At 43.1% G+C, this 18,477-nt stretch overlaps 1 protein-coding gene across 2 annotated transcripts in view; it reads left to right on the top strand.

Annotated features, from left to right (window-relative positions):
- exoc6b (exocyst complex component 6B) overlaps window positions 1-18,120 on the top strand; it is a 106,492-nt gene extending 88,372 nt beyond the window's left edge. Inside the window, exons 21-23 of one of the 2 annotated variants that reach the window (XR_012592511.1) lie at window positions 11,151-11,263; window positions 13,499-13,986; window positions 14,273-18,120. Coding sequence is in view for 1 of the 2 variants with exons in the window: in XM_074624247.1 (XP_074480348.1) it covers window positions 11,151-11,263; window positions 13,499-13,625 (240 nt within the window). In the remaining variant the exon portion in view is untranslated. Of the gene's footprint in view, window positions 1-11,150; window positions 11,264-13,498 lie in introns of both variants that reach the window. The other variant, XM_074624247.1, reaches the window with a different exon arrangement.
- Window positions 18,121-18,477: the final 357 nt, after the last annotated feature.

Below are 18,477 nucleotides of genomic sequence, written 5' to 3' on the forward strand. Positions count from 1 at the left end.
TTGGAAATCAGTTAACAACACAAAACAATGACAGATATTGTCCAGAAACCCTCACAGGTACTGCATTTAGCATAAAACAATATGCTCAAATCATAACATGGCAAACTGCAGCCCAACAGACAACAACAGCTGTCAGTGTGTCAGTGTGTTGACTTGACCATGACTTGGTTTCTGGACAATATCTGTCATTGTTTTGTGTTGTTAATTGATTTCCAATAATAAATATATACATACATTTGCATAAAGCAGCATATTTGCCCACTCCCATGTTGATAAGAGTATTAAATACTTGACAAATCTCCCTTTAAGGTACATTTTGAACAGATAAAAAAATGTGTGATTAATCGTGATTAAATATTTGAATTGATTGACAGCCCTAAATACAACACATGAATTTTATTTAAATTTAAGATGCTGTATTTTTCTTGTAGTAGCGGTAAATAATCTTCTCAATTTGATGAAAATGTCCCTTTTGTTACCTTTGTCCCAGAAAACTGTGGCACATCATCATGACATTGATAGACAGGCGTCAAAATAATGTTGTTTTTTTTGGCCATAAGAAAACTCCTTCGTGACCTTTCAACCCTGAAACTTGGCACAGACTGAAAGGTTCAGAGATGACAGAGACATGTTGTTGTTTTCTGATAAAGGTGAAAACCACTTTCTCTGCTTTTAGTGAATTCTTAACCGCCGTGATGGACACGTGTCAACATGCTCCATCTTTATTCTCCTCCTCCTCCTGTTTGGTTTCTCTCTGACCTTAAACATAGTGCAGATGGAGAGACGTGATTGACAGGTGTCAGCATGGTCTTTGTGTGCTGGCGGTGACCTTTGACCTCTTGATTGGAGAGATGACTGATGGTGGACAGGTGTCAAAGCACACGGTCAGAAGCACTTTTGGGTGACCTCTTGAAGGTCTGGAAGCTGTGGGACTAATGCTCCCAGTTTCAGAGAGAGAGACATGTTGACTTTGCAGCGATGCAGTCGCCTTGAAAGCTTTTCTATTTGCTGTCAGCTTGTTTCTCTTTTGGATTTTGCTTCAGCAGCTTTGTTTAGGATAAAGAAACGGTGTGTTTTCATGAGCAGTGATGCCGCCGTGGCTGGACAAAGTCAGGAGTAAAGTGCAGTAGATAACTGGATGGATACCACAGAGATTGACGGGTGCCAAAACGGCTGCTTTTTCCTGATAAAAGTCCACTTTCCCTGCTTTTAGTGACCTTTGACCTCTTGCCTGTCTATCGTAGACGGAGATGGACAGCTGAGAGAGCTGCGAGAGGAGTGGATGTAGAAGTATGCAGGTGAAGAAGAAGAGTTTTAATTCCTCCTCTTCTCCTGCAAAGAGAAACGGTCTTTGGTTCACAGTGTTCATAGCAGAAATATTACATCATCACGACTGTGTGTGTGCAGAGCGTGTAAACATGATGGATTCTGGGTGACCCCGACGTTCGGCCATTAGGAATGGGAACACGGCAATTCCCCGACGGTCCCAAACAAATAAATCCTGCCCACAGCCGGAATAACCATTAACAAGTCTGCTAAACACTGAGAGAGAGAGGAGGAGGAGAGGGGAGCAAGAGGTATGGATGAAGAGGGGAAGAAAGAAGGAATGGAAAGATGAGGGGAGGAAGAGGAGAAGACGAGGAGAACTAGAGGGAAAGATGAAGGAGTAAATAAAAGAAAGATTGAGAAAAGTTGACTTTAAGAGAAATGTGGTAGAAAGAAAAAATGGAGGAGAGAAAGACGGAGAAAGGAGAAAGAGATGTAGGACAGGGAGAAGAGGGATAAAAGGAGTAAAGCTGATGCAAAGATAGGAAAGAGAGAGAGAGAGAGGAGGAGGAGGAGAGGGGAGCAAGAGGTATGGATGAAGAGGGAAAGAAAGGGAAGGATGGAAAGAAGGATATTAAATAAAATTAAGATTGAAAGAAAGATTGAGAAAAGTTGACTTTGAGAGAATTGCGGTAGAAAGAAAAAATGGAGGAGAGAAAGGAGGAAGAGGAGAAGAAGGAGAGGAGGAAGAAAGACAGGGAGAAGAGGGATAAAAAAAGAATATGAAAGAGGAATAAAAAAGTAGTAAAGCTGATGCAGACTGAGGAAAGAGAGGGAGGAGAGGGAAGCAAGAGGTATGGACGCAGAGGATAAAGATGAAGGAGTGAAGTTGAGTTGGAGAGGAGAAAGAAGGGAGGAGGAGAGGAGTTCAGAAAGAGAGGAAGAGAAGGGAGGAAGGAGTAAAGTTGACATGGAGAGGATACGGAGAGCAGAAAGAAAAACGGAGGAGGAAGAGAGAAGGAGAATTGGACGAGTATAATGGATGGAAAGTTGATTGACAGAATGAGGAGAACGCAAAGTAAAAAGGGGTGAGGAGAGAAAGGAGGAGGGGAAGAAGGGGTAAATACAAGTTTCAAGGAGGAATAAGAAGTAAAAGAGAAAGAGGGAGTATGAAAGAGGAATAAAAAAGGAGTAAAGCTAATGCAAAGATAGGAAAGAGAGAGGAGGAGGAGGTATGGATGCAGAGGGGGAGATGAAGACGTAAAGTTGAGATAGAGAGGGAGAGAAGGAGGAAGGAGTCATGTTGACATTTAGAGGATGAGGAGAGAGAGAGGAGACGAGGAGAGAGAGGTAGGGGGATGCAGCAAGAGATGGATAAAAGAAGGAATAACTTTGAAATAGAGAGAGAAGGAAATGTGGGGTAGGAGAGAGAGAGAGAGAGAGAGAGAGAGGGAGAAAGGAGGAGGTAAAAAAAGAGAATAGATGGAGGAGTATGAAATTAGGGGAGAAAGGAAGACTAGAGGGAAGGAAACGAGTGAAGTTGATGGACAGAATGAGGAGAGTGCAAAGGGTGAGGAGAGAAAGGCGGAGGAGGGGGTGAAGACGAGGAGAACGAGGGAAAGAAAGGATGGAAAGAAAGATTGAGAAAAGTTGACTGCGGTAGAAAGAAAAAACGGAGAGGAGAGAAAGGAGGAAGAGGAGGTAAAAGAGGGATGAAAAAAGGAGTAAAGCTGATGCAAAGACTGAAGTAGAAAGAAAGAAGGGAGAGGATATAGAGGAGGAGGAGACGGAAAGGTTAAGGAGAGTGTAACTAGAGGTGGAAAGGAGGGATAGAAAGAATAAATACAGAGAGGAGAGAGAGAGAGAAAGGAGGAGAGGAAGAAGAAGAGGAGAGCAAAAGGTATTGGGAGAGGAGGGATGAAAAAGGAGTAAAGTTGATTGACAGAATGAGGAGAGAGAGGAGGAGGAGAAGATGAGGAGGGAAAGAAAGGATGGAAAGGAGGAGTAAATAAAAGAAAGATGAGAAAAGTTGACTGAGAGAATTGCAGTAGAAACAACGGAGAGGAGGAAGACGAGGTGAGAGGAGGAAGATATGTAAGACGAGGGATAAAAAGAGGAGTGTGAAAGGAATAAAGAATGAGTGAAGCTGATGCAAAGACAGGAAAGAGAGGGAGGAAGAGGAGGTAAATGATGGAGGGAAAAGAGGGAGAGTGTAACTAGAGGTGGAAACGAGGGAAGGAAAGAATAAAGACGGAGAGGGAGAAAGGAGGAGATGAAATGTGGAGGAAGGAAAGAAAGGAGGGATGGAGAAATGGAAAGTTGAGGATGAGAAAATAAATAAATAAATAAAATGAGAGGAGGACGGAGGAGAGGAAGGAATGAAAGGAGAGGTTGATCGGATGTTAAGAAGGGAGAGTGGAAGAAAGAAGGAGGGAGGGAAGGAGGGATGGAGGGAGAGAGAGAGAGAGAGAGGAGCCCATTAGCGGAGGAGAAATGAGAGAAAACAAACAAGAAATGTGAAGCGAACACGTCACTTTGTTTTTCTGCTCGTCCCCCCCACCATAGAAGAAGAATAAGAGGAAGCAATAATGTGTGTGTGTGTGTGTGTGTGTGTGTGTGTGTGTGAGTGTGAGTGTGAGTGAGTGTGTGTGAGTGTGTGCGTGTGCGTGTGTGAGTGTGTGTGTGTGAGGAGACAGGAGCGATAGCGGCGGGGGAGGTCATGGCGAGGTGAGAGAGGGGGGAGCGAGACGGAGAGACAAGTTCAGCGAGAGGTGACGAGAGAGACCTGCAGCTTTCGCTCTCCGAGAGTGTGTGTGTGTGTGTGTAGGGTGAATCGGGGGTCAGGTGTGCGTGTGCATGTGTGTGTGTGTGTGTGTGTTTCCAGGAGGACCTGCTGGCTCGTGTGTGGCTCGTTTTTTGGAAACACTCCCTTTTCTATTTATTCTTCTTCTCTTTTCCATTTTATCTTATCTCTCCTCCTCCTCTTCCTCTTCCTCCTCCTCCTCCTCCTCCTCCTTCTCCTCCTCCTCCTCTCCTCCTCCTGTTCTCACCCTCTCCATCGCTCCTCCAACCAAACTTACCTACTGACCTCAAGTTCACCCACAACTCCCTCAGCTCCTCCACTTGTCCTCGTCTCCTCTTTTCTCTTCTTCTTTTGTGTCTTTTCTCCTCTCTTCTCCCTCTCTCTCTCTTTTCTTCCTTATCTCCTCATCACCTCTCCTCTTCCCTTTTTCTCCTTCCGTCTCTCGTCCTTTTCTCTTCTTCTCTTCTTTTTCCTTCTCTTCTTTACTCTTTATCTTTTCTGTCCATCTCTTCTCATTGTTTCCTCTCCTCTTCCCTCTTTCTCCTCCTCCCCTCATCTTCTCATTCTTTCTCTTTTCTCTCCTCTTCGTTATCTTTTACCTCGTTTCCTCTACTCTTCTCCTTTTCTTCCATCTCTCTTCTTAATTTCCTCGTCTTTCCTCTCCTCCTTTTCTTTGCTCATCTTGTCTTCTCTCATCGATCACTCTTCACCTCTCCTCTTTCTCTTCTACCTTATTTTTCCTCTCTTCCTTTCCTTCTGTCCTCTCATCTCCTTTCCTTTCACCTTTTTCCCTCCTCTCCTCCTCTCCTTTCTACCTTCTCATCCTCAACTTCTCTTCTCTTCTTTCATCTCCTCTTTTCTCTTCACTTCACCTTCATCTACCTTCACCTCTCCTCTTCTCCTCACTTGTTTCTTTTCTCCTCTTGTCTCCTCTTGCCTCTTATCCCCTTTTTTCGTACTCAACTCCTTTCCTTGTTTCCTCTCTTCTCCTCCTCCACTCCCATACTTTCTTTCTCCTCTTCAACTTTCTTCTCTTCCTCCAATCCTCAACCTTCTTTTCTTTCCTCTCCTCTTTTTGTTGAGCGTGTTGTTTTCCGTTACCATCAAAACAAGTAAAAGTAAAGTCAGCGCTCCGTCACCATCTCGTCTCTGAGTGACTGTGTGTTGCTGAATATGATCCGCCTGCTGACTGCATGTGTTTTGTGTGTGTGTGTGTGTGTGTGTGTGTGTGTGTGTGAGTGTAAGAGTGTAAGAGTGTAAGAGTGTAAGAGTGTAAGAGTGTGTGAGTGTGTGTTAACTTCCTCTAAATCCGTCTGCTCCAGCATCCATCTCTATCCGACATGCCTCCACCTTGTATTTACCTCACAGGTTCTCATCTCTCTGAGCCTCATTAAGCTCCCAGCCGGATGATATCTGTTCTTTATGTAACCGCCGTTATTTGTGTGTGTACCTGTTTATATGTGTCAGCCTGTTTTCATGCAGCCCGTGTGTGTTTGTGCTTGTTTATACGGGCAGATTAGCAGGTCAAACCTCGGCCGTTGGAGGGTGAAGTCGGGGACAAAGGAGAGCGAGAGGTGAATACAGAAGTGAAAGGACCAGAGGGAGGAAGGGGAGTGTGGGAAGAAGGAGGGAGGGAGGGAGGGAGGGAAAGATCAGGAAGTCCAAATCAACCGTTCGTCTTGTAGTCTCGCTCTAAAGCCACATTTAGAGGAAACATCGGTTTTAATAACTCTTTAAGGACACTTCCTGTTTTCAGCTCTGATGAGGTCGGCTCAGGTAAAAGACGTGACCTCTTTACTCCTGAAATGATCCAGTTCAGTCGTTTAGTCCAAAAGCTTTGAGCCAGAATTAACATTAAGAAGATGTTTTCTATGCAGGATTAATACAGGATCGGAAGCTGTTGACTAAATGAGTAACAACTTAATGCTTCATCCACACACTCTTTGTCACAGCGTAGGAAAGCACAGCGCTATCGCCAGTTAACGTAGCGTATGCTGCGTTCACTATCTCAGGTTCACCCGTACGGGAGCGTATGCTGCGTTCACTGTCTCAGGTTCACCCGTACGGGAGCGTATGCTGCGTTCACTGTCTCAGGTTCACCCGTACGGGAGCGTATGCTGCGTTCACTGTCTCCAGTTCACCTGTACGGGAGCGTATGCTGCGTTCACTATCTCCAGTTCACCCGTACGGGAGCGTATGCTGCGTTCACTGTCTCAGGTTCACCCGTACGGGAGCGTATGCTGCGTTCACTGTCTCCAGTTCACCTGTATGGGAGCGTATGCTGCGTTCACTGTCTCAGGTTCACCCGTACAGGAGCGTATGCTGCGTTCACTGTCTCAAGTTCACCTGTACGGGAGCGTATGCTGCGTTCACTATCTCCAGTTCACCCGTACGGGAGCATATGCTGCGTTCACTATCTCCAGTTCACCCGTACGGGAGCGTATGCTGCGTTCACTGTCTCAGGTTCACCCGTACGGGAGCGTATGCTGCGTTCACTGTCTCCAGTTCACCTGTACGGGAGCGTATGCTGCGTTCACTGTCTCCAGTTCACCTGTATGGGAGCGTATGCTGCGTTCACTGTCTCAAGTTCACCCGTACGGGAGCGTATGCTGCGTTCACTGTCTCCAGTTCACCTGTATGGGAGCGTATGCTGCGTTCACTGTCTCAAGTTCACCTGTACGGGAGCGTATGCTGCGTTCACTGTCTCCAGTTCACCTGTACGGGAGCGTATGCTGCGTTCACTGTCTCCAGTTCACCTGTATGGGAGCGTATGCTGCGTTCACTGTCTCAGGTTCACCCGTACGGGAGCGTATGCTGCGTTCACTGTCTCCAGTTCACCTGTATGGGAGCGTATGCTGCGTTCACTGTCTCAGGTTCACCCGTACGGGAGCGTATGCTGCGTTCACTGTCTCAAGTTCACCTGTACGGGAGCGTATGCTGCGTTCACTATCTCCAGTTCACCCGTACGGGAGCATATGCTGCGTTCACTATCTCCAGTTCACCCGTACGGGAGCGTATGCTGCGTTCACTGTCTCAGGTTCACCCGTATGGGAGCGTATGCTGCGTTCACTGTCTCCAGTTCACCTGTACGGGAGCGTATGCTGCGTTCACTGTCTCCAGTTCACCTGTATGGGAGCGTATGCTGCGTTCACTGTCTCAAGTTCACCCGTACGGGAGCGTATGCTGCGTTCACTGTCTCCAGTTCACCCGTACGGGAGCGTATGCTGCGTTCACTGTCTCCAGTTCACCTGTATGGGAGCGTATGCTGCGTTCACTGTCTCAAGTTCACCTGTACGGGAGCGTATGCTGCGTTCACTGTCTCCAGTTCACCTGTACGGGAGCGTATGCTGCGTTCACTGTCTCCAGTTCACCTGTATGGGAGCGTATGCTGCGTTCACTGTCTCAAGTTCACCTGTACGGGAGCGTATGCTGCGTTCACTGTCTCCAGTTCACCGTCCGGGAGCGTTAATTTAGCAGTAAAGTCCCAGTAAAGTCTCCACCGCACATTTAGTTTAGTTTGGCAGGTTGTCCGCTGTGTGTCTGTCTGGATTAACGATAGCGATTATCCTACAAACAGTGTGTGTGTGTGTGTGTTTGTGCCACGTTAGCAGCTGCTAGCGTTGCCGGTGGCTCCGTGCCCGCTGTAGCCACGCACATACACTCTGTCAGCGCAGCGTAACTTCAGCGAGTTTCCGACCGACTGTGTTGTCGGTGGCGTTACAGCTGTGAACGTAGGTGTAGCAGACGGTGTGTGTACAGTTTTATTTGTCGGTGAATAAATGCTACGAGGCTACAACTCCTCCGCTCAAACGAGCTGGAGACGGGAGCCAACTTCCTGTATCTGTAATGCCATCTCAGACTCTCTTAAGGTGGGCTCTTAAGGTGGACCAGCTTTTCCCCGTCAAGTGACAAGTTTTTCTCAGCTTTTTAATTAATTATTAACATTTCTTATAACCGTTTTAACCGATGGCGTTAATCGGTTAAAATGCTTAATGTCGGTTAACGGTTAATTATTAACATCCCTAGTATAAATCTTTGGATGCCTATAGTTAACTATCCTTCAGTAAAGTCAGTCAAAAAGAGTCGTACAAAGGTTGCCTATAGTTTAGTCTTCTGCTAACTGCAGCCGTGAGACATTGGCTGCGGTTTCGCCAACATTGTAGCTCGCTAGAGCCTTGATTCACAGTTTGTCGTCTCAAATGTCTGTGATATCTGGATTCTGGCACCCAACACAGCAAGATGATATTGTTAGCCTCCGGTCTTTCCTTTGCTTTGCCTCCAGCTAACACCGTGACGTCATCATGACGTCTCAGCAACATGGACGAGCCGTACTGTCCACGTCTTCTTAGCCACAGCGAGACCATATAACTTTGCGCCGCTGCCTCTTTTTTTAGACGTTTCAGCAGACAGGGTGGCACAGATGATCAGCTTTCAAACCAAATCTTTATTGACAACTGTCAACGGTCAGAACGGTGAGCACATGAATGGCTTTACATCGCAAAAGATCTAGTTGTAGTAGGAAGTACACATTTCTAGAAGCCTACAGTGTGTCCAGCTCTAAAGTGCCACAGATCCTTGCGTCCCGGTTGGTGGAGTGTAAATAGACCTCATTCTGTTTCCTGTTGAACGAGCGAATGTCCTGCAGGTCAGACAGCTGATCTAGATCAGATCTAGATCAGACAACAAGACTCAACTCTTTCACCTTCCTGAATCCCATCATTCCTTCTTGTGTCTCCAAACTTTGAAAGCGTGTCACCCACGTCTTCTGTCCTCCTTTTCCTCCTTCCTGTTGGTGGTTACACCTCCGTCGCCCAACACTCCTCTTCATCCTCCTCTCCTCTCCCTCTCTTATCTATCCATCTCTGTCTGCCCTTCTTTTACCCCGTCTCTCTCTCTCTCTCTCTCTCTCTCTCTCTGTCTGCGCTGTTATCCGTTCCTCTCCATCTGTGTCTCTTTCCATCTCTACTCTCTCTCTCATTTTCTCCCCCACATGTGGTTTTGCTCTCCCTCTCCTCCTCCTCCTCCTCTTCTCTCATCCCTCGCTCACATATGGTTTCTCTCTCTGGATCCGTGTGTGTTTGGTGTTACCCAGAGTTCACTGGGGCTCCCTGCTCGTGTGTGTGTGTGTGTGTGTGTGTGTGTGTGTGTGTGTGTGTGTGTGTGTGTGTGTGTGTGTGTGTGTGTGTGTGTGTGTGTGTGTGTGTGTGTGTGTGTGTGTGTGTGTGTGTGTGTGTGTGTGTGTGTGTGTGTTGCAGACAGAGATAGACAGAGTGTGTGTATGTCTGCAGGCTTACGGGTTTGCCTGCCTGGGCCTGTTTATGTGTGTGTGTGTGTGTGTGTGTGTGTGTGTTAGGTAGAGTTCAGCAGGGCAGCAGCAGGTTATGCAACTGTTTCAAAATGTGGGCCATTTTCGAGGACGACTCCACCTCTTCATCTTCTTCAGACTCCTTCCTTCATTCAACCCTCGTTCTCTCCTCTGTTGTATTTAAAATGTGTTTATTTACCTGAATGTGTTCAGTTAAAGAAAAAGCCAGAAATTGAGCAATGCCGTGGTTTTCTGTGAGATCTGTTAAGTGTTTTATTATGACGTTAACGTAAACATCAGGATTGTGTTGCACCACCTTTTTGTAAATCCTTCTTTCCAGAGTTCTTAGGAACTCTTAGCTGGTTTCCAGGGATTTACTAAATTGGGTTGCAATGTTTAGGACTGTGGGCTCGCTCAATAGTGCGATACGCATTATTATTATTGCCTCTTTTTTTGTGCTATAAAATAAGCTTTATTGCGAGGCTATGATTAGTTATACTGTTGTTTTTTTAAAGGACAAAAGATGACAAAAACAAATTAAATACCGCGCTTGTGAGTAGCAATATTGCGGTTATTGCGACAGCCCTAGCAACATTAAAACTTAGCTAGGAAGGTCTCAGCTAGTAAAGACTTAAAGGACCCGTGTTGTTAAAAAGTGAGATTTTCAGGTCTTTTATATTATAAAGCAGGTTTAAGTGCTTTATAAATACTGTTAAACTATCAAAACAACTCAATATACGGAGAAATACACACAGCCCGTATTCAGGAATTGTGCATTTGAAACAAGCCGTTAGGATTTCTGTCCATTTGTGATGTCACAAATATACAATATATATATATATTTAGACCATTACACGGTTTTAAACATAAACATTCTAAATGTGTCCCAGTTTATTTCCTGTTGCAGTGTATGTGAAGGACATCAGCTGACAGGAAGTAAACATGGACCCAAGCTGTTGCCTAGCAACGCAATTTCAATTTCAGTTTCAGACAGATACAGGCAAACAGTATGAGGAAAATAAAGTGTTTTTTAACATTACAGCATGTAAACATGTTCTAGTAGAAACACAAAATACGAGTATGAACCTGAAAATAAGCACGATATGGGACCTTTAAGTCATGTGTAAATTGGTTGCTAGTAAACATCTGTAGTGCCAATCAAAAGCAATCAACGATGTAAACAGGAAGTAGCGTCTCAATCTGTGGCATGTCATCATAAGCTTTATTTTTAGGCTATTGTTAGGTATATTGTTGCGTTTTAAAGGACAAAGATGACAAAAACAAATGTAATACTTGTTTATTGTTAAATGCAGAACACAGAAGGGAAGCGTTTTACCCAAAGTTGAATGTTTTTCAACTCTCTGCGACTAGAAAAAAACACCGTAGTTCTCCGACACACTTGTGAAACTGCAGTAACGTGAGCCGCAGAGTATAAAACCGTTGTACCGCCAGCCGCCGTCTGACTTCCGTTGCTACTAAAGTAGTATTATTATGGTAAGGATGGTGTCTGAGCGAGGCGGTTTTGTACTCACCAAACTGCCGGATTCTGTCATAATGTTTAAGATCTCCTACGATATCTATTAGCTTTGCAGCTGCTAGATGTTCCTGCAATTTAACTGGAAATCTTATTCAACATGTGTTGGCGTGGGCCGTCGGAGCCAACGATCTGCTGGATGATGTGTTTACGTTCTCACTGATTAACGGATAAATTAATCTCCCCAAAACTGGAGGAGTCAACAGCTTTTCATGAATGTTTATCTCTTTGTCTTTATCTAGTTACTGGAACTGTTCATCCAGTGGGACTGGTCGACCTACCTGGCTGATTACGGCAAACCCACCTGCAAATACCTGAGAGTCAACCCACACACTGCACTGGCCCTGCTGGAGAAGTAAGCACTCCTCAATTCATCCACTGTTTTATCAGTCTTTCATCATTCCGGTTCATCTGTCCTTCCTTCTTTGACTCCTTATTTCCTTCTTTTAATCCATTCAAATGGAGCTGAAGCAGTTAAATCACCAATTACACCAACAGAACATTAATTTTAAGCAATTTTGATAATCAGTTATTGATTTTTTTTTATCAAACATACTCCTGCCTTTCCAGCCTTTCTTTGTTTTATATAATTGTAAACTGAATATCTTTGGGTTTTGGACAGTTGTCATAGACATTTCAGTTAGACGAAGACCTTATATCACTCTTATGTCTAGACATCTAACCCGAACTCTCTTGGCTAGAGCCAAGATGTGTACGGTAAGTCGTTTTAACATTTAATAGTTAATCAATTAGTTATCAATAGTTGATACCAAGACCAGTGAAATTCCATGATTCTTGATACCACAGTAAAAAACAACAGTAAAACCATAAATCTTGTGTACTTCAACACACAATCCTTCATTACCGTTTACATACTGGTTTTTGTTAGGAAGTTAAACATCATTATTCCTCTCTATTATCCATTTTATATTAATGTGAAAACATCTCCTTTAAACAAAGAAATCGCCAAAAACTACATTTTACCAGATTACACATGAACACATCATGATAACGTTAGAATTTACCTTCGCCCAGTATTGCTCATTTTTACTGAATAGAGCCTGAACACATCATAATGGATGAGAGCTAGTTAATGTTAGATGTTAGCAGCCGGTAAGCAGCCCAGTCCTGCACACAGCAGCTTTTTAACGCATTTTAGACACCTTAAAAAAATCAATATCAGTTTAAGTTTACACTATTTTTAAGAATATTTTCATCGCCTAATCTTTCTGTCGGACAGCCCCTTTCTGAGGGGGAACTGAAGCCGTTATCTACGCTCTCTTCAAAGTCTAAACTATTACCTTTTAATGGAAAAATAAGTGAAGTGCAGTCCTACATCAAATCAGTAGGTGACTTTTGAGAGCTCCATCCATCTTTACCTCCATCTCAACTGCTCTTTCTATCTCCTGTCTGTCCTCTATATTATGTTTTGACAGGTTATTTAAGCCGTGAGTATTGTCTCTGGTGTGTGTGTGTGTGTGTGTGTGTGTAGTGTTGGATTCTGGCATGTATACAGACTACTTAGACGACTACTAAAGTGTGTACATACAGGACAGAGACATAATCTTTTTGGGTGTGTGTTTAATATCACTTCAGGGATTTACATGGTTAAATGCACGCACATCCTCATCACAAACGTTGTGATAATACTGATGTTTATCAGCGTAGAGTTTGAGCTGCTGTGGAGATAAGGACAAAAACTACACAACCAAGTACACACAGAAAGTTGTAATCTTAGTTTGTGGATAACGTCCTGTGAACGTTCTCACACATGGAGCTTTTATCTCTTCATTGAAGAGCGCGGTCTTTCAATTTGAGAGCATGACTCGTTGAATTCACATTTACACCTCTGTTTAGATATATTTATTACTTCTCATTATGCATATACAGTACATATATAAAGAGTGCAAGCACACAGTTTGTGCAGAAGCAGATCTAATCCAAGCAGGGCTTATTTGAGTGAGAGAACAGAGTTTTGAGGGAAATCATTACAACATCTGAACTCGATGAGTCATGCTCTCAGACTGAAAGACCTCGCTCTTGAATAAAGATAAGAGCTCCGTACTCATACACACACAGAGTCGTATGATCCAGTCCATTGTTCAGTCCAGTCCAGTCGACCTTCCTTAATCAGGGTCAGCGTTTTGTCTCCAGTGCACCAGAGAGCCCCGGCCCGGTGGTCCCTCTGTGCCCAGGAGGAAGCACCCTGCTGGGGCTTGTCTGGTCTGCTGGGCCCCTGAACTTCCTGGAGGTCCGTAACAGTCCAGTGTTCTGCGACAAAACACACAAACACACAGTCTCATGTGACACTGAGCAAACCAGCCTTTAAAACACAAACGTCTTTTTCTTTTTTTAACAGGTTTAGCAGGGATGTGTGTGTGTGTGTCTGCTGAGCATGCTCGTTCAATTATGCACTTTGTGTGTGTTTTCCTGAATGCATCAGATGAACTACTCAGTGCATATTGTTCTACTTACAGCATTCAAACACAGAGAAAATGTGAACTACTAAAACAGACTATTCTTCGTCTTTATCTTTGTTTAATTTTCCTCTGTTCCTCCATCCATCCCTTCTTTTATTCTCCATCTCCAGGATGAAAGAGACGAGCCGGAAGAACAACGTCTTCGCCCAGTTCAGGAAGACGGACAGAGACAGACAGAAGCTCATCGACACCATCGTCAAACAGCTACGCAACCTCATCGCACAGCACCACACCTAGAGCGAGCCACCTGATTGGCCAGCAGGCCCAAAGCCTCCATCCCCAATTAGCTGAATTCAACCCTGCAACCTCTAATTGGCTGATCTATGCACCTTAACTTCACTGAACTTCCAACAACCACAGCCACTTCCTATTGGTCGTCTTCAAACCTGCAATCAACTCGTTTGGATAACAATGTCATACTTATACTCTAAGCTAAGAATAACAACTGCCTCGGCCACAACAAGTAATTAAACAGCTCGGGTTTCACTTTAAAGGGATAGTTCGGGTGTTTTGAAGTGGGGGTGTATGAGGTACTTATCCATAGTCAGTGTATTACCTGCAGTAGATGGAGTTTATCTTGCCGTGAGACAGCTATACAGTCTGATGTTTCTGAGAACTGAAGCCGTTATCTATGCTCTCGCCAAAGCCACCAGACTCCATTGAAAAAAACAGTAATTTTACCTCGCAGAACACAGGAGTTGCTGGTCTACCGCTTCCTCGATCGGTTAATTTGTTTGTGTTATTGTGTGATTTTGGTGTTTTAAAGGGTTAGTTATGATTCACCAAAGTCACGCAATAAGACAAACAAACTAACCGATCGAGGCAGCGGTAGATCGGCAACTTCCGTGTTCTGTGAAGTCAAATTCCAGGTTTTTTCAATGGAGTCTGGTGGCTTTGGAGAGCATAGATGGATACGACGGCTTCAGATCCCCATCGGAAAAAGCTGATAAAGCGGTGAAAATATCCTAAATATAGTGTACACTTCAACTGATATTGATTTTTTTAAGGTGTCTAAAATGCGTTAAAAAGCCTAAAATATACATACCTAAAAAGCTGCTCCGTGCAGGACTGGGCTGCTTACCGGCTGCTAACAGCTGTTGATTTTTTATAGGTGGCTAAAATATGTTTTGCTACTGCCCCGCCGTCCGTCATCTACTGTAGGTAATACACTGACTATGGATAAGTTCCTCATACAACCCCACTTCAAAACACACAGACTATCCCTTTAACTTGACTTCATCTATCGGACTGAAACACTACAAACCTGTAGCAAAATAGCAGCCCTATTTGTTACTTCCTGCCATCGATCTAAACAGAGTAGTCTCATTAGCTGAGAGGAAAGAAGCTCTCTAATATCTTATTGGTCTGTTCGTCGAATTTGTTGACATAAAGGAAAAAATATCCCCAACCTCATCTTAGATCTTGTTCTTAAAGACGAAGACGTGTGGAGAACAAGAGAGTAGATCAAATTATAGTATAATTATGTGGAACCAGCTGAAACATAAGACAGTAAAAAGACAGTTCAGACTCTAAAAGTCAACATTAAGATGGCATTTGTCCATGAAACTATGTAGTTATCAAGGAGCAAAACCACATAGTTAAAACCACATTGAAACTTGCTCTACTTGTTGCATCAGTTACTGGATGTTCTCAACATGTTTGCAGGTGTACAGGGTGGGAGCGTTTTAATCTTGGCTGTGAGTAACGGTAGATGATCTTATGGGAATTGTGTCCGAGAATCTGTTCTCTGTTTTCCGTAAGAACTCGTGTTTCCAGAGAATTGATTCACTGTACAACAAGCTTTCACTTTCCCTTCCCTAAAATCTAAGTAGCTGGTTCAGCCGTCTGTTCTCATCTTCTTTATATTAATTTCTCCTCCAGTGTCGCAGACGGCCTTTAATGTCTTCCACATCGCTCTCCCTCACTCGCGGCACAATGACAGAACGTATTGAATGTACATCAGAGAGGATGTTATGATCTTGCAGCCAGAAAAGCACTGAAATCAAGATCAGGTCTGGGGGAAAAAACTAGATATTAGAGTCGAATGAACACAATGTTCTTCCCATAGAAATAGAATAGGAGTAGAACGGACGTTCCCATTCAAATCAACGTAGCTGCGACCTCACTTTACGCCCCCGCTGACGTGTTTTCACCAACTAACAACAATCGCCATTTTCTTTCATATTAGTCAAATTACCACGGAAAACAGTTCAATAACCGTTCTACTCCTATTCTATTTCTATGGTTCCTCCAGTATTATCTAATAAAGGGGGATATTCACGCAACATGGCAACCCCTTTCAATATAAAACCTGCAAACACTTGAATGGGCCACGCTGCTCACATCTGGCAACCGCATTCCCTCTTCTTAACACCTGTGAGTGTTTGGAGATTTAAAAAGGGGGGATGTTGTCCAAACATGGCAACCCATTCCTCTGCTTTCAGTAAAACTTGATCATATTTGAATGGTGGTGGTGGGAGGAGCGTTTTCTACTCTACATGTATAAATAAGTGGGTCTTAAAGAGGGGGATAACGCCCTAACCTGGCAACGTGTATAGTTGTGTTTGCCTTGTTGACTAGAGAGACTAATTTGTATAGAATTCATTGTACTAACGCCAAGCACACACACTTTTACGTCTTCCATACAACCATATGCCAAGCAGTGTGTGTGTGTGTAGCTACCTGTACACACACAGAGGTTTGTTTAGTTGAAGCACATAATTACATTTACACTAGATTATTATTTTTATTAACTAACGAGGGTCTCTTCGCTTTTTGTGTTTCTGTTTTTTTTGTTTTCTTGAACTTGGGTGCAATAATAGCATTTGGAAACTACAGCGTTTCATGTGTTGTGTGTTTGTGTGTTCATCACAGCGCTTTATAAAAAGGGATTCGGTGTGCGTCAGAAGGGAATTTAAGTCTTCCGCTTCCTCTCCATTTACTGAGCGACATCACGTCGTGTGTGTTTGTGTTCACTCGTGCATGCCGGCACTGTGAAACTTAAGTGTGCGTGTTGTTTGTTTCCATCCTTAGTTGTTATTTTAGGTGTTATTAGGAAGGGAACGGGGCCGTCGGTATTGAATGTGCCTTTGCTGTATTTTGTGTTTATTTTCCTGCCAATGAAGCGGCGACGCTGCGGTGTTTGGAGTCTGGACACAGTTTACTGAACGTTACTGAAAAGTCTTAACTCAAAGTCCACTTGCTAGCTTCTTCTAGAGCTTTCAACCGTTACACACTATCTGTTACTTTCTGCGACATAAATAGAGTGATGCAGGAATGAGTCCTAAAACACGGGAATGAGTTAGCATTTAAGCACCTCCGGCAAAGAACGTATATTACCAAGAAGTGAAAGTTAGTCGTTCGTTACATTGCAACGTCAGCGTCCAGCAGCAGAGCTACGCTTCCGCCATTTTGGACTGAAAGCGACTATCGGACGGCAGTAAAACGTACGCCTGTAGATACAAAAATAAAACAATATTATTTCTATTCTATTGTCATACTTTTAATGTTTCTACCAAAATGGCCTGTGTTGAACAATAAAATATTATAAATATAATAAAGGTTTTCAGTCCAAAATGGCGGCAGCGGCTGGTGTCCAAAAAACCCCGGAGTTTCATCTCCAGCGGGGCAAAAAAGTTTAATAAATAAATCATTAAGTAAGTAAATAGTTATAATAGTATGCATATTTATAATATTTGTATTGTTCAACACAGGCCATTTCGGTAGAAACATTAAAATGATGACAATAGAATAGAAATAATATTGTTTTATTTTTGTACGGCACTTTGTAGGCGGATGTTTTACTGGCGTCCGGTAGTCGCTTTCAGTCCAAAATGGCGGTGGCGTAGCTCTGCTGCTGGACGCTGACGTTGTGATAGAACGAACAATTGACTTTCACTTCTTGGCAATATACGTTCTTTGCTCGCGCTCATGCGACCGTGGCGTAGTTCATTTATTAGCAAACGTTAGTTGTTACTTCTGCCGACTGCATTGAAACAAAACGTGTGAGTATCGTAAACGTTTGTTTTCCATAGAGTTTATTTTCTGCAATAATCTAAAACCCAATAATCCAAATCCTGTTTACTTTTCAGTCGAGGTAACCATGGCGATGCTCGTGTACGTCATCCCTGCAGCACTCTATCATAATGCTATTCGCTGTTATTTGCTTTTATCCAAGTGGTAGTCTGTAGTAACATTTGTTTTCAGACTCAAAATGATGACTGACCAGCGGCTCGGTCGTAATTTACAACCTGAAATGTCTTTACGTTTTGAAATTTAAAAAAATTAGAGATGATTTCTTGTCAAATTAAGTTCTGTAGCTCAGAATTTAGCATCTCTTAAAAGCCAGATCTTTTTTTTCAATTTGCTTCCTTTGGCTAATGCAATGCACTTTTGATAACAAACGCGCATTAGAAACACGCAGAGAGAAATGTACTCGATTAACATCAAATCAAATTAAAACTATTGATGATCCATTTCAGTTCGTAGAAGTACCGAGTTGTCTGATCGGTCTCATTCAGGGGTGCTGGTTTAGTTTGAGTCGGTCTGTTTCCAGAGTCCTCACGCTGCAGCTGTTGCTGCCACTTTGTTTTGTATTTTGTAAGCAGAAATCTTTACTGAGACAGAAGCACTGTACACGCTGTTGTATTAAACCACTAATGAATGAAACTAAAGTTAAATACTAATTAATTGCAACAGAAAATATATGGAATAAATGGAAAACTGTTGAGAATATTTGGTCCTGACTTTTATTTCATGAAGTTCTTTCTGTCACATCAAGGTAACTAATCTCTAGAGGTTAGCGTTAGCAGTAGCTGCATGGAAATGAGTATTATCAGATGTTTTATAAGTTGTGAAGTTGAACTTGAACTAAAAATGTATTTTAGAAAAAAATATTTCCTTTATGCAATTAATGTAAAAAATACTTTTTCCTCCGAGAATAGATAATAGCCTTTAAAAGAAATATGATTTACAATATTTATTATTAGATAATAAATATAGATGGTAAATTCATCACCATTGTTAGTTAGAAAATTACATAATTTTTGAGGCATCAAAGGACATTTCCGAGGTTATTTTCTCACCGTCA

The sequence above is a fragment of the Sebastes fasciatus genome, chromosome 22, assembly GCF_043250625.1.
Source record: "Sebastes fasciatus isolate fSebFas1 chromosome 22, fSebFas1.pri, whole genome shotgun sequence".
Taxonomy (NCBI): Eukaryota; Metazoa; Chordata; class Actinopteri; order Perciformes; family Sebastidae; genus Sebastes; species Sebastes fasciatus.